Genomic DNA, 12730 nt, shown 5'->3' with positions numbered 1-12730 from the left:
AGACTCATTTGATTGTTTCACTTCTTCCCTGGTTTTTATTTTGAGTGGAGAAAAAAGGAACTTAAATACTGTAGATGTCTGAGCTCGGGTAGAGAGGAACTAGGAACTCATTATTATAAGTGAGAAGTGAAAAAGCACAAGTTGCAAAGTTGATGAAATATACAAACTGATTTTGTCCTAGGAACAAAGTGAAGACAATAAGTGGAAGACAAGTGTAGTTGTGCATTTTGGAAGTGGGGGTAACAAACGCTTGTTTATTTCCAATGACGTGCATGTGTGTGTGCAGCAGCAACACTGCATTATGTAGGAGGAGAACAGTTTAATATTTAATGACTTGCTGTCACACAAATGCTTTACTGTGCGTACAAAAGGTAGATAGGAGCATTACTAAATTCCATGCAGTGGGGGCAAAACTTAAAATTGCAATGAAAAGGCATTTACTGGTCATTGACTGGCAAGATACAAACGCTAGCACAAATGTTTTCTTGTTTGTGCATATGCTGGTCTTCGTCATCTGTGGGGACAGAAGTCAAGGAAACATTATAATAGAAATGGATAACTATTATGGAGACATTAGTGACGTGTTAAGCAATGTCATTGATTATTGTGTCAGTGATGGTACTCAAGCGTTATTGAGACAAGTTGTACTTGCACTCTAACTACTGCTCTAATAGCTTCATATGTATGGTAAATGAATTTAGAAAATGGTTGGAATATAGCAAAGAGTGAGAAATTTAAGGGGGTCTGAATAGTTTCCGTACTCACTATAAGTCTGAGCTATTGGGTTGGGTGCCCTATTTACAAAGAAGGGGGGGGGGGGAACACTTGAAATCTCCCAGTTGGATAGTCTAAAATGCGTTGTGGTCTGATTAAACCAAGGTTGATCTTTTTGGCTGTACATTTATTCCAAATGCCATGTTTCTTGCAAACAGTGAACAGGAACGAAAGGGAAGTCTAAGCAAAAGCATGATAATATAAATCGGTTTACAAGCACTATTTGAAACGGTGCATGAATGCGACAAATCTAACAGATAACGGAAGTTGGGGCTAAAAAATGCAATTGCAGTGTCACCTTTTGATTTATGTTTGTGCGCGAGATGGGGGAACGTGGCAAAATTAGTAGATCACAGATCTCATGAGGTGTAATGGGTGACGAGGAGGGCAGAGATGACATCATGAAGTTTTTTTTCTACAAGTAATCAAAAGGATCTCCAAGTTGATTCTGAATTGTAATAGAAAGCAATAGAAGGACAAGTACAGGGGTAATGTCGGACCACTGGGGGGGTTCTTCCATCCATCCATCCATTTTCTGAACTGCTTATCCTCACGAGGGTCGCAAGAGTGCTGGAGCCTATCCCAGCTGTCAACGGGCAGGAGGCGGGGTACACCCTGAACTGGTTGCCAGCCATTTGCAGGGCACATGGAGACAGACAACAGTCACACTCACAATCACACTTAGGGGCAATTTAGAGTCTCCAATTCATGCATGTTTATGGGATGAGGGAGGAACCGGAGTGCCCGGAGAAAACCCACACAGGCGGGGCTGGGAAAGCAAGACTGGACAAGTTTGGAGACATGGTGATGAAACATCATATACTGTTCAAAGAGGATAGTCATCAGTGGATTTTAATATTCTGATGAAGTGGGACAATAAACTGATTATCAGCAGTGACAAATATTTCTGGACCAATTAGAAAAATTCTATTTTGTATGGACTCATATGAAAAAAATTTGGAGTTACCCATTCTTTGGTCGTGGCTGGACACGAAAGGAAGGTGGTGAGTTGTTTAAGCATATTTGTTTAGCAGATGAAAAGATTTGGTATCATCAGCGAAATGTATGACATTTTCTGAAAGCAGCTGAACAACTTACAGAGAGCGAGCATTTATAATGACAATAGTACTGGACCAAGGACAGTGGCCTGGGAGACACCACAAAGGAGTGGTGCTAGCGATGACTCGTGATTGTTTACACAGCTGCTGAAAAAACATTTGTCAAATAAGAACAAAACCGGTTTTATCCTGGACTTGAAATCACCCCCCAGTTGTAAAATCCATAGAATAGGATGGAATGGTCTGTGGTATCAAATATGACAAATCAAGTGGAATAGTGATGGTGTCTTTTTTTACTCTTAAGAGTGATGTCTCAGTACTGTTTGAGACAAAAACTACACTGGACGCTAGTTGTTATGAATTAGGTACACCGCCAGAAGAGGGACCATAACAAATACTCAGTGTTGCCACAGTTACCTTCACCTTGACAGTTCCTGATGACTTCATCTTAAAAGTAATTTAGTGACTTTACTGAGGACTTGATTTCAAAAGTGAGTTTGTGAGGAAAAAAAGTCACTTTTTAATTGCTTTCAGCAGCTGTCAAGGGCGAGCGATAGTACTTATCCATTGTACCCCCCAAAAAGGCATTCATTTTACCAAACCATTACAGTACATAAGAAAGATGTCATGAACATGAACCAATAACTTCAATATTAGTGTAGTTGAAGGACGGCGGATTAAATTGAGGGGTAGCGATACTGACAGCAGTGTAGACGACTCAATTATAAATGCACTGGAGGTGCACCGGTCCACGAAACCAGCAAAACCGGGTCCTGCGTGACTCATTGCTGATTCGCGCCAAACCTCAGCAGAGGGCGAGAAGCATCCACTAACATGACATCAGCTGTGTAGCATGTTAAAACAGTTTGCAATCGAGACTACTGACAAAAGTCAAAAGTTCTCACTTTTGTTAATGTGATTTGAGATAAGAATTGCACGTCCTTCAGTAGATCAGTCCTTTGTGTATGAGTATTTATGATTTGCATGCTTTGGAATGAAAGGTAAACCCACAATGCATTCCACTTGATTCCTAATGTGTAAATAAAAAAGTCATAAATGCATGCACTTTTTGCAAAGGAAAATAACAAAGTGTGTTGATAGTGAAACGGAGTATTTCTTTGCACTTTTATGGGACTGTATTGTACTGTCACTGTGCATTGTACAGTAAACAATCACCTCCCAATCCGTTCTTCTGTGTGTTGAGAATTTGGTGGTCTGCGTCAACAGTGAAATGCTATTGAAAGGCTAGACTATGTCCCCTCACCCCCGTCACCAGCCACAAAGTAGTGCTTGGTGAGGGTCAATCATGACTCAAAAGCCATTATTCTTGGTTTCAAGAACTAACTGTAGTCTGATTACTTTTCCAGGTCTTTGGTTTTTACTCAAAGTGGTGGGTTTTCCGAGCCACAATTCTTTTGGTTCCACTTGTATAGTAAGTAGTTTTCCATTTGCATTATGGTGGATTTTTGGTTTGCCAAACAGCACAGGAGAATATACTGGATAAAACTGCAATGAAAGAGGCCTAATAAGTGACTTTCCTGACAGCCTCGTGAGCCTGCTGACTCTGAGGTTGGCTCTATGGCAAAGGGTAACGTGTGACCTTGTCGGCAGTGTAAAGCCATTTCATTCTCAAGGCTCCCACATAGTCACGCATACACAGAACCCTCATACCTCAATCCACAATTAAAGCCATTTTTTAACTTTTCAGAGGGTAGGAAGTCATTGGATGTCTTTTGGCTTTTTGTGTAATGGACTTTAAATGAACAATGTCTTCTCTGTTTTGTTGTTTGTTTCTTGTTTCTTGTCTGTTTTTTAAGTACTGCTACTTAAAAAAAAAAAATAAGGTACAGTGCTTTTCTTGACATCATCATGTCAGTTTCTGGTACTAGTATTTGGTGCAATACTAGTATGCACTCCACACTGGTACAACAACCACCCCAACCCACATTAGCTGACCCGCTTATCCTCACAAAGGTCGCGGGAGTGCTGGAGCCTATCCCAACCGTCACTGGGCATTAGGCGGGGTGCACCTTGAATTGGTTGCCAGCCAATCCCAGGACACATAGAAACGAACAGCCATTCACACTCACAATCACACCTACAGGCAATTTAGAGTCTCCAATGAATGCATGTTTTTGGGATGTGGGAGGAAACGGGAGTGCCTGCAGAAAACCCACACAGGTGTGGGGAGAACATGCAAATTCCACAGAGGATTTGAACGGTACTCTGATCTGTGAGGCAGATGCTCTAACCCAGGGGTGTCAAACATACGGCCGCGGGCCGGATCCGGCCCGTCTGGTGGTTTGGTACGGCCCGGGGAAGAAAGCTGCATTGTATAAAAAAAAATATGAATTTTCTTTGAAATTTGTAGTTCTTGTATTATCCGCTAGGGGGTGCAGTGTTTTAGTACGTGCAGACAACATGAAAGCAACACTGCGGCGGAACTAGGACCACCTTGACCTGGTAAAATTGAACGTCTGTACAGCGTCTATTGGCGACAATTGCATTATCTACTTTTCCGTTTGCCTCGCACCCTCATCAGCAAAATGTCTTTGTCAAAAAGGAGAAAAGTAGACACAGAGTGTCGGACTTTTCAAGAAAAATGGACATGTTCTTATATGTTCACAGAGGTGAATGGGAAACCCGTGTGCCTGGTGTGCCAGCAGCAAGTTTCGGTGCTTAAAGAATACAATATTCGGCGCCATTACGAAACTCAGCATGGTGAAAAATACAACAGTTTGCATGGAGAATTGAAAAACAGAAGGTAAATGAAATGATGGCGCGTCTGAAGAAACAGCAATCTGTTTTCACCCGGAGCCGAGAAGCCAGTGATGCTGCGGTGAAAGCCAGCTACCTAATAGCGAGCCAAATAGCAATGGCATCAAAGCCGTACAGTGATGGAGAGTTCATCAAAAACTGCTTGCTGACGGCTGCTGAAATTGTGTGTCCTGAGAAGTGACATGCTTTCGCCAATATAAGCTTGACAAGAAATACCGTGGCAGACAGGATTTCGAAACTCTCTGCAGATTTGGACCACCAACTAAAACGCAAAGTGGGGTCATTTGTGGCATTTTCTGTTGCGATTGATGAGAGTACTGATATCACGGACGTCGCTCAACTGGCCATATTCATTCGTGGAGTTGACAAGACTTTGAATGTCACAGAGGAGTTTCTCGAGCTGGTGCCGATGATCGACACCACAACAGCTGAGGACATTTTCAGCTCCGTCGTTGGAGCGCTGGACAGAGTCGGAGCGGACTGGTCACGCGCCGTAAGCCTGGCTACTGATGGTGCGCCGTCAATGATCAGTAAAAAGGCAGGTGTTGTGACAAAGTTCAGAGATAAAGTACAAGCCGCAAATGGGGGAGGTAATTTTTGGACATTTCATTGCATTTTGCATCAGGAGGCATTATGCAGCAAATCGCTAAGAATGGATCACGTCATGGAGGTGGTTGTCCGAACTGTTAATTTCATCCGAGCCAGAGGTCTCAATCATCGTCAATTTGACAGCTTTCTCAGTGACTGTAACATTATCCACGGTGTGCCTTATCACACGAACGTACGATGGTTAAGCAGAGGTGCTGTGCTAAAGCGCTTCTTTGATATACGTGATGAAATCGGAAAATACATGGAGAAAAAAGGTCAACCTGTTAAGGAATTACAGTGCCATCTGTGGCTGCAGGACCTTGCGTTTATGGTTGACATCACGGAGCACTTGAATATTCTTAACAAAATGTTGCAGGGACGCAAAAAAATCGTAACACAGTATTATGACAGCATACGTGCATTCAAGTTAAAGCTCGGGTTATGGGAGACGCAGGTGGCAAGCGGTGACCCTTCTCATTTTCCCTGTTTAAAAGATATGTGCGCAGCAAGCGTTAATTCTGACGTGAAACGGTACAAAGAGAAGATTTCAGGGCTGTTGATGGAGTTTGAGAAAAGATTTCAGGTTTTTAGCGAACTCGAAACAGATTTTGCAGTTTTTCGCTCACCATTCACAGTCAAAGCTTCTGATTTGCCCGTTGCCATGTAACTTGAAATCATTGATTTGCAGTGTGATGTAGAACTGAAGGACAGATTTGCCTCTGTAAGCTTGGACACATTTTACAAGTACCTCCTACCAGGCTATCCCGCATTGACAGCACTAGCTGCTAAAACATTGTCCATGTTTGGGACAACCTACCTTTGTGAGCAAGTTTTCTCACTAATGAACATTAATAAAACAAAGCTGCGCTCAAAGCTCACACATAAGCATTTGAATGAGATTCTGAAATTGGCTGCTTCTCAGGACATGATGCCTCATATTGATGCACTTGTGCAGGATAAACGATGTCAAGTTTCAAGGGCAAATTCCAAGCAAGATGAATAATTGCTGTGAAAGTTATTCATTTGTTCAAATTGCTTTCCAGATGTTGAAAAACAGTGTTTTTAAGTTCCACAAGGCTGGTACTAAATGTTTTTTGAACATTGTTACTATTTCTGTGATCAGTTTTATGTACAACACACTTAAATATATGTTTAACTGTGTAAAAGTGTCGTTAAAATTGCACATACTTTATTTATGTTCTTATGTTATTCTCTTGTTCATAATATATTGTTCATAATGTAAAAGGAAAATTCTGTTAATAAACATTTTGATAATTTACTCATTCTTTGCACTAATTATTAGTATTAGTGATTTATACAAAGGAAAAAAGTGGGCTTATTGTTAGTTCTATGTAATTTTGCAATGAGTTTACTGGTCCGGCCCGCTTGATCTCAAATTAAGCTGTATTCGGCCCGCAGACCAAAGGGAGTTTGACACCCCTGCTCTAACCAGTCGTGCACTGTTCCACTTGGTACAACCGAATTACCCATTATTTATTTTTACCTCTTGCCAGAATGGGCAAAGCACACTCAGTAAATGGCAAATGCTCATTTGAACTGGCACTCGTGCTCTCCCCGTATGCACAGCCTGTGGAAATATGTATGGATATGATCTCAGAGGCTCACTTCCACCCTGTGGTTGGAAAAAAGCCAACAATACAAAAATGATCTGTGCAGACTGAACGCTGGAGCCGTGATGGGAAGTGCCTCAATTTGCGGGAAGCACTTTTAATGTTCGGAAATCAGGTTTCTTGGATAAGGGAGGGTCGGTGACGCATTTTGTTGTTACAGTCATTTTTTAAAAGGAAGTTGATTTTATTATGGTGATGTACTGCACGCACACAATGTATACCGATATTTCATGGGGTACACGTCCACAATCGCCACCCACAAAAAGATTTATAGTTTAATTGAAATTAAAAAGAAAAACAGTATTTTCAAACTTGTTGTCTACTACTATGTTGTCAGAGTATCTTTGCATTCCTATTTGGGATTCCTGTGATTTTTGGTCTCCACACATAGATGGGTCCCTGTGACGTAACTGGATGAATAGACTTTTGTCCCCGCAAGTTATGGAAAACAGAACCTGCACACAAAATGAGTGGGGGGCAAAAGATAAAAGAATGGACCAACTTTAAACTTTCTTTAAAAATGTGATAGCTTTGCATTCCTGTGATGGGGGTTCCTTTATTGCAGGGGTGTCAAACTCCAATTCCCAGTGTGCCAGAAAAAAAGGGGATACAGTCACGGGCCAAACTCAATATTAATAGCATATTAAACCCTCATTTTTTGTGGTTAATTGGTACCAGACCCAACCGCGAAAAGTGAAAAAACGCAAAGTAGGGGCAATTTTTTTTTTTTTTTTTTTTTTTGCTTCATGGGTCCTTGTCGTCTTGCTTCCCACTACAGTACAGTACTAATGTATGCTGGTATTGTTGTTTTGTTTTTTTTAAGTTTTCATTTTATTTATTTATTTTTTTGCTTCAAAGGTCCATTTCCTTGCTGGGGATGCTGCATAATACCCTATCAATGCGGCTTCCCTATACAGTACTGTACAGATGTATCCTGACTTTTTTAATTTTTATTTTCCATTTATTTATTTATTTAAAGTGAGTAGGTGCATGTCTAATGTGAGAGAGATCATATAAAAAGAAAAATCCCGAAATCACAATGTATGATTTTTTTTTCAACGATTGATTTGTGTGATACAGCTGCAAATAAGTATTTGAACACCTGTCTGTGAGCTAGAATTCTGACCCTAAAAGACTTGATAGTCCGCCTTTAAAAGTCCACCTCCACTCCATGTATTATCCTGAATCAGGTGCACCTATATGAGGTCGTTAGCTGCATAAAGATAGTTGTCCACCCCGTACAATCAATAAGACTCAAACTTGTAGCATGGCCAAGACTAAAGAGCTGTTCAAAGACACCAGAGACAAAATTGTACAACTCCACATGGGTGGAAAGGGAAACAACTACAGGAAACGTTTGACCTCTGTAATTGCAAACAAAGGCTAGAGTACCAAATATTAACATTGTTTTTCTCAGATGTTCAAATACTTGTTTGCAGCTGTATCACACAAATAAATTGTGAAAAAAAAATCATACATTGTGATTTCTGGAATTTTCTTTTTAGATTATCTCTCTCACAGTGGACATGCACCTATGATGAAATTTTCAGACCCCTCCATAATTTCTAAGTGGCAGAACTTGCAATATAGCAGGGTGTTCAAATACTTATTTTCTTCACTGTATTTATTTTGCTTCATTGGTCCATGTCGTCACGTCAGGGATGGCGCTTTAGTATGTAGCGATCCGGCTTTTTTTTTTTTTTGGGGGGGGGGGGGGCAGAAACCGCGATGCACTGAATCTGTGATAGGTGATCCGTAAAGTAGAGAGGGATTACTGTATTACTCAATATTATACTCTTAATAGACTATGGGAGTCCACACAAATGTGCCCAAAACCAACAACATATCCATGTGGCCCCTACAGACACTTGTTTTATTCTCTTCAATGACTGAAGAAGCTGTTTCCTGAACAGACTTATCAGTAGTGTGTGTGTGCGTGCGTGCGTGCGTGCGTGCGTGCGTGCATGTGCGTGTGTGTGCATGTGCATACACGTGCATCCACACGCAAAAGAAAGATTCCAGCATGGCACGTACCTCAAAAGATGCATGATTTACAGTGACCTTTGACCATTTAATAGCTGCCATATGCACTGCACAAACAATAGAAACATCTGCAGCCTATCAAGGTGTTTCTCAAGTTGGAAGAAGAAGTTAGTCATCCATGTTTGAGGAGAAACAAGACAAAATCATCTTAATCAATATCTGCAGAATAAAGCTGTTTTCTTGATCTTGCACCCATGGCCCCCCAAATGAGTGACTTAGATTGACCTGTGAAGTATGCAGTCATGCGAATGTCTGAAAGATCACGAATAATATCAGTCTGAAGTGATACACATACGTAGGCAAATAGGCATTTCTCTTGTATGACATGACGCATTTACATATCCCTAACCCGACTCTTCGGCATAAAACATTACACACTTCATTCAGCAGGTCAGTGATATGCTAACAAAGTGAAAGTTGTTCTCCTGCAATGTATGAAGTACTGATAATAATTCAATCAAACTCAGAGAAGTTACTTCTCCCTCACATACCTTCGAACATACAGCCTTGTGTTTGTTGATATTGTCCACATTTAGTTGTACGTGCAGTCTTCTGCGAGCCTTAATCCATCGTAGACACTTCATCAACTGTGTTTTTGGCTTTGGAAAATGAATCAACCGGGCCCCTGTTAACCCAGCAGGATATCTTTCATCAGAATTGCACGTTCCCCAAGCGCATCTGAGGACCATTTTCTTCGAAACATTAACCTTTCCAAGCCCACGCTACTGACAACCAGCATTCCTTGTGGGACAATACGGCGAGAGAGGCGTGTCAAGCCAGGGGTTAAGACAATCTGTTTGGCTATGATTGTATGAGTGATTGACAGGTTGGAAAGGTCCATTGTTCAATTTCCTAACTCTTTCACAAGTCTTGTGTATGCCGCGTACTCAGGAGGACCCATGCCAGGCAAAGTAACTACTTCAGGGGTGGCCGGTGGGGGGGGCTTTTTCTCCTCCCCGCACGCGGCCAAACCATCTCCCCGCCCGACAGACCTCGGCGTCCAGGCTAACGGAGGCCACCGTCTCAGGGCACACACCGGGAACGGCGGCCACCTGCCATATGACGTGGATTTTTTGTTACATTCTGAAAGGATTACGTCATCAGATGCGGATGGAGCTGTTTTTTCATACTGCTGCTTTTGGACAAATACACGGAAACCATTCCTTGAACATTCGCTGGAAATAACATTTGTTCAAGTTTGATGACTATACATCGTTTGGCTAGTTAGCTCGTGTTGCACCCTAATAAACTGTCTTGTACTTTTATTTAGTTATTGTTTTGTCTTGTATTGTATTGTGTGTGGTTAATTGTCTTAAACACGATACAAGTGCTTTTGTGGTGTTTACATAATTCACCCACGGGAACTCGAGTTGGGGTCCGGGGATCCGCACAGACTGTTTTTGTTGTTGCGCTTCCAGAGACTCCTTTTCTCCGGCGCTACATTGGTGACCCCGACGTCAGTCCCGGCATTTTAGAGACTGAAACGAACATGGCAACCGCCATCTTCAAATTGCCGGAGTTTTGGGAGACGTCCGCGGCAGCGTGGTTCACACAGACGGAGGCTCAGTTCGCCCTCCGAGGGATCTCAGATGATTCCACGCATTACTACCACGTTGTGTCAGCACTTGGGAGCTCAACGGCGGCCAGAGCAGTGAACTTCATCACCTCTCCCCCGGCCCGAGATCAAGGCTCACCTTCTCAAGGTTTTTGAGTTTTCACGGCCGGAGTGTGCCCGACGTTTGTTGGCTATTAATGGACTGGGGGACAGCAAACCTTCCGAACTCATGGAAATGATGCTAAACCTGCTGGGCACGGAAGAGCCAAATTTCATTTTCATGGAACTGTTTCTCAGGCATATGCCACCGCATGTTCAGACGGCGTTCGCTAACAGTACTGTCACTGAGCCCCGGGCCCTGGACGAGGAGGCTGACCGTTTCTTCCTGGCAACCCAGCGCTTCTCCCCTGAGACGCTGGCCGCGAACCGCAGTTACTCGCCTCCGGGCGCAGGGGTGGCATCCAGTAGGGGCCCCATCGCCACCGACAGCCGTGCTGGCACAGGCTTGTGTTACTTCCACGCCCGTTTCTGTGCGAAAGCGAAGAGGTGCCGCGCCCCTTGCAACTACAACGCGTTGGGAAACGCCAAAGCCCACGCTTCGCAGCGGCCGTGAGCGTGGGCGCGAAGAGCCGGCTGCTTTTCGTCAAGGACAACCTTTCCGGGCGCAAATTCCTTTGCGACACCGGCGCCCAGAGGAGCGTCCTGACGGCCACTGTGGAGGACGCCGCTGGCGGGACCCATGGGCCACCCCAACTGTCTGCTAATGTCTCCCCTATCCGCTCTTATGGCATGAGGACTGTGGACTTGTGTTTCGGGAGTCAGCGCTTCACATGGGACTTTGTCACTGCCGATGTCTCATTTCCCTCTCCTCTGCGCTGATTTTTTTTGTGCCCACGGGCTGCTGGTGGATGTTAAGAGGGGCCGTCTGGCGGATGCACTGACTTTTTCCATGGTCGCCTGCGTCCGCAATGAGGCGACTTATGGCGGTCTCTCCAGTTTGCCCTCGGACGCCACCAAGTACCAACTCCTCCTTGACACGGCCCACTTTATCCTCTGCCACGACTAAACATGGAGTCGAGCACCACATTGAGACCAAGGGCCCCCCGATTCACGCGAGGGCCCGACGGCTTGACCCCGAGAAGCTAGCAGTCGTTAAGTCCGAGTTTGCCAACATGGAGCGCCTGGGCATCGTCCGCCGCTCGTATAGCCCGTGGGCCTCGCCACTACACATCGTCCCTAAACCGAGTGGCGGGTGGCGACCGTGTGGTGACTACCGCCGCCTTAACGACGCCACTACGCCCGACCGCTACCCTGTTCCACACATTCAGGACTTCTCAGCCAACCTGGCGGGCAAAATCCTGTTCTCCAAGGTCGACCTGGTGCGCGGGTATCACCAGGTTCCCGTGCACCCCTCAGACGTTCCCAAGACAGCTGTAATCACTCTGTTTGGACTGTTCGAGTTTCTGAGGATGCCGTTTGGTCTTAAAAACGCGGCACAATCTTTCCAGGGTTTAGTGGATTCTGTGCTCAGGGACTTGCCATTTGTGTTCGTCTATTTGGATGACATCCTCGTCGCCAGCTCCTCGGAGGATGAACATCTGATGCACCTCCGCGACCTCTTCGCAAGACTTGAGCAGCATGGCCTGATCATCAACCCGGCGAAGTGTGTTTTCGGGGTGCCCTCTATCCAGTTCCTCGGGCACCTCATAGACAAGAACGGCGCCGCCCCCCTTCCGGCAAAGATGGAGGCCGTCTCCGCTTTTCCCCGACCTCGCTCGGCTCGGGGCCTCCGGGAGTTTCTGGGGATGGTGACTTTCTACCACCAGTTCATCCGCCGGGCAGCCCACATCATGCGCCCGCTCTATGAGGCTCTTAAAGACAAGGCCCCCAACCGGGACGTTGAATGGACGGCCGAGAGGATGGAAGCCTTCGAGGCTATGAAGGCCGCGCTGAGTCGTGCCGCTATGCTGGCCCACCCGACCCACGGGGCCCCTGTCGCTCTCACTACCGATGCATCGGACTAGGCTGTTGGAGCCGTATTCGAACAGTGGGTCGGCGGCGCCTGGCAACCGCTTGCCTTTTTCAGCCGTCAGCTGGTCCCCAGGGAGCGCAAATACAGCACGTTCAATAGAGAGCTCCTCGACGTCTGGCTGGCGATCCGCCACTTCCGCTCCCTATTGGAAGGCCGTGAGTTCACGGCATATGTGGACCATAAACCCCTCACTTTCGCCATGTCCAAGGTGGCCGAGCCGTGGTCCACCCGCCAGCAACACCAACTGTCGTTCATCTCGGAGTACACTATG

General features: G+C 44.9%; 1 protein-coding gene across 1 annotated transcript; it reads left to right on the top strand.

The window, feature by feature from the left end:
* Window positions 1-4854: 4854 nt before the first annotated feature.
* Window positions 4855-5643, top strand: LOC133506518 (general transcription factor II-I repeat domain-containing protein 2-like; the record flags this gene model as incomplete). Its single annotated transcript, XM_061830741.1, has 1 exon — window positions 4855-5643. A coding segment is annotated over one exon (789 nt), but the record flags the coding sequence as incomplete, so codon positions are not given.
* Window positions 5644-12730: the final 7087 nt, after the last annotated feature.

This window comes from Syngnathoides biaculeatus, chromosome 9 (genome assembly GCF_019802595.1).
Source record: "Syngnathoides biaculeatus isolate LvHL_M chromosome 9, ASM1980259v1, whole genome shotgun sequence".
In the NCBI taxonomy this organism is placed as follows: domain Eukaryota; kingdom Metazoa; phylum Chordata; class Actinopteri; order Syngnathiformes; family Syngnathidae; genus Syngnathoides; species Syngnathoides biaculeatus.
This window is presented reverse-complemented; position numbering and strand designations above follow the sequence as displayed.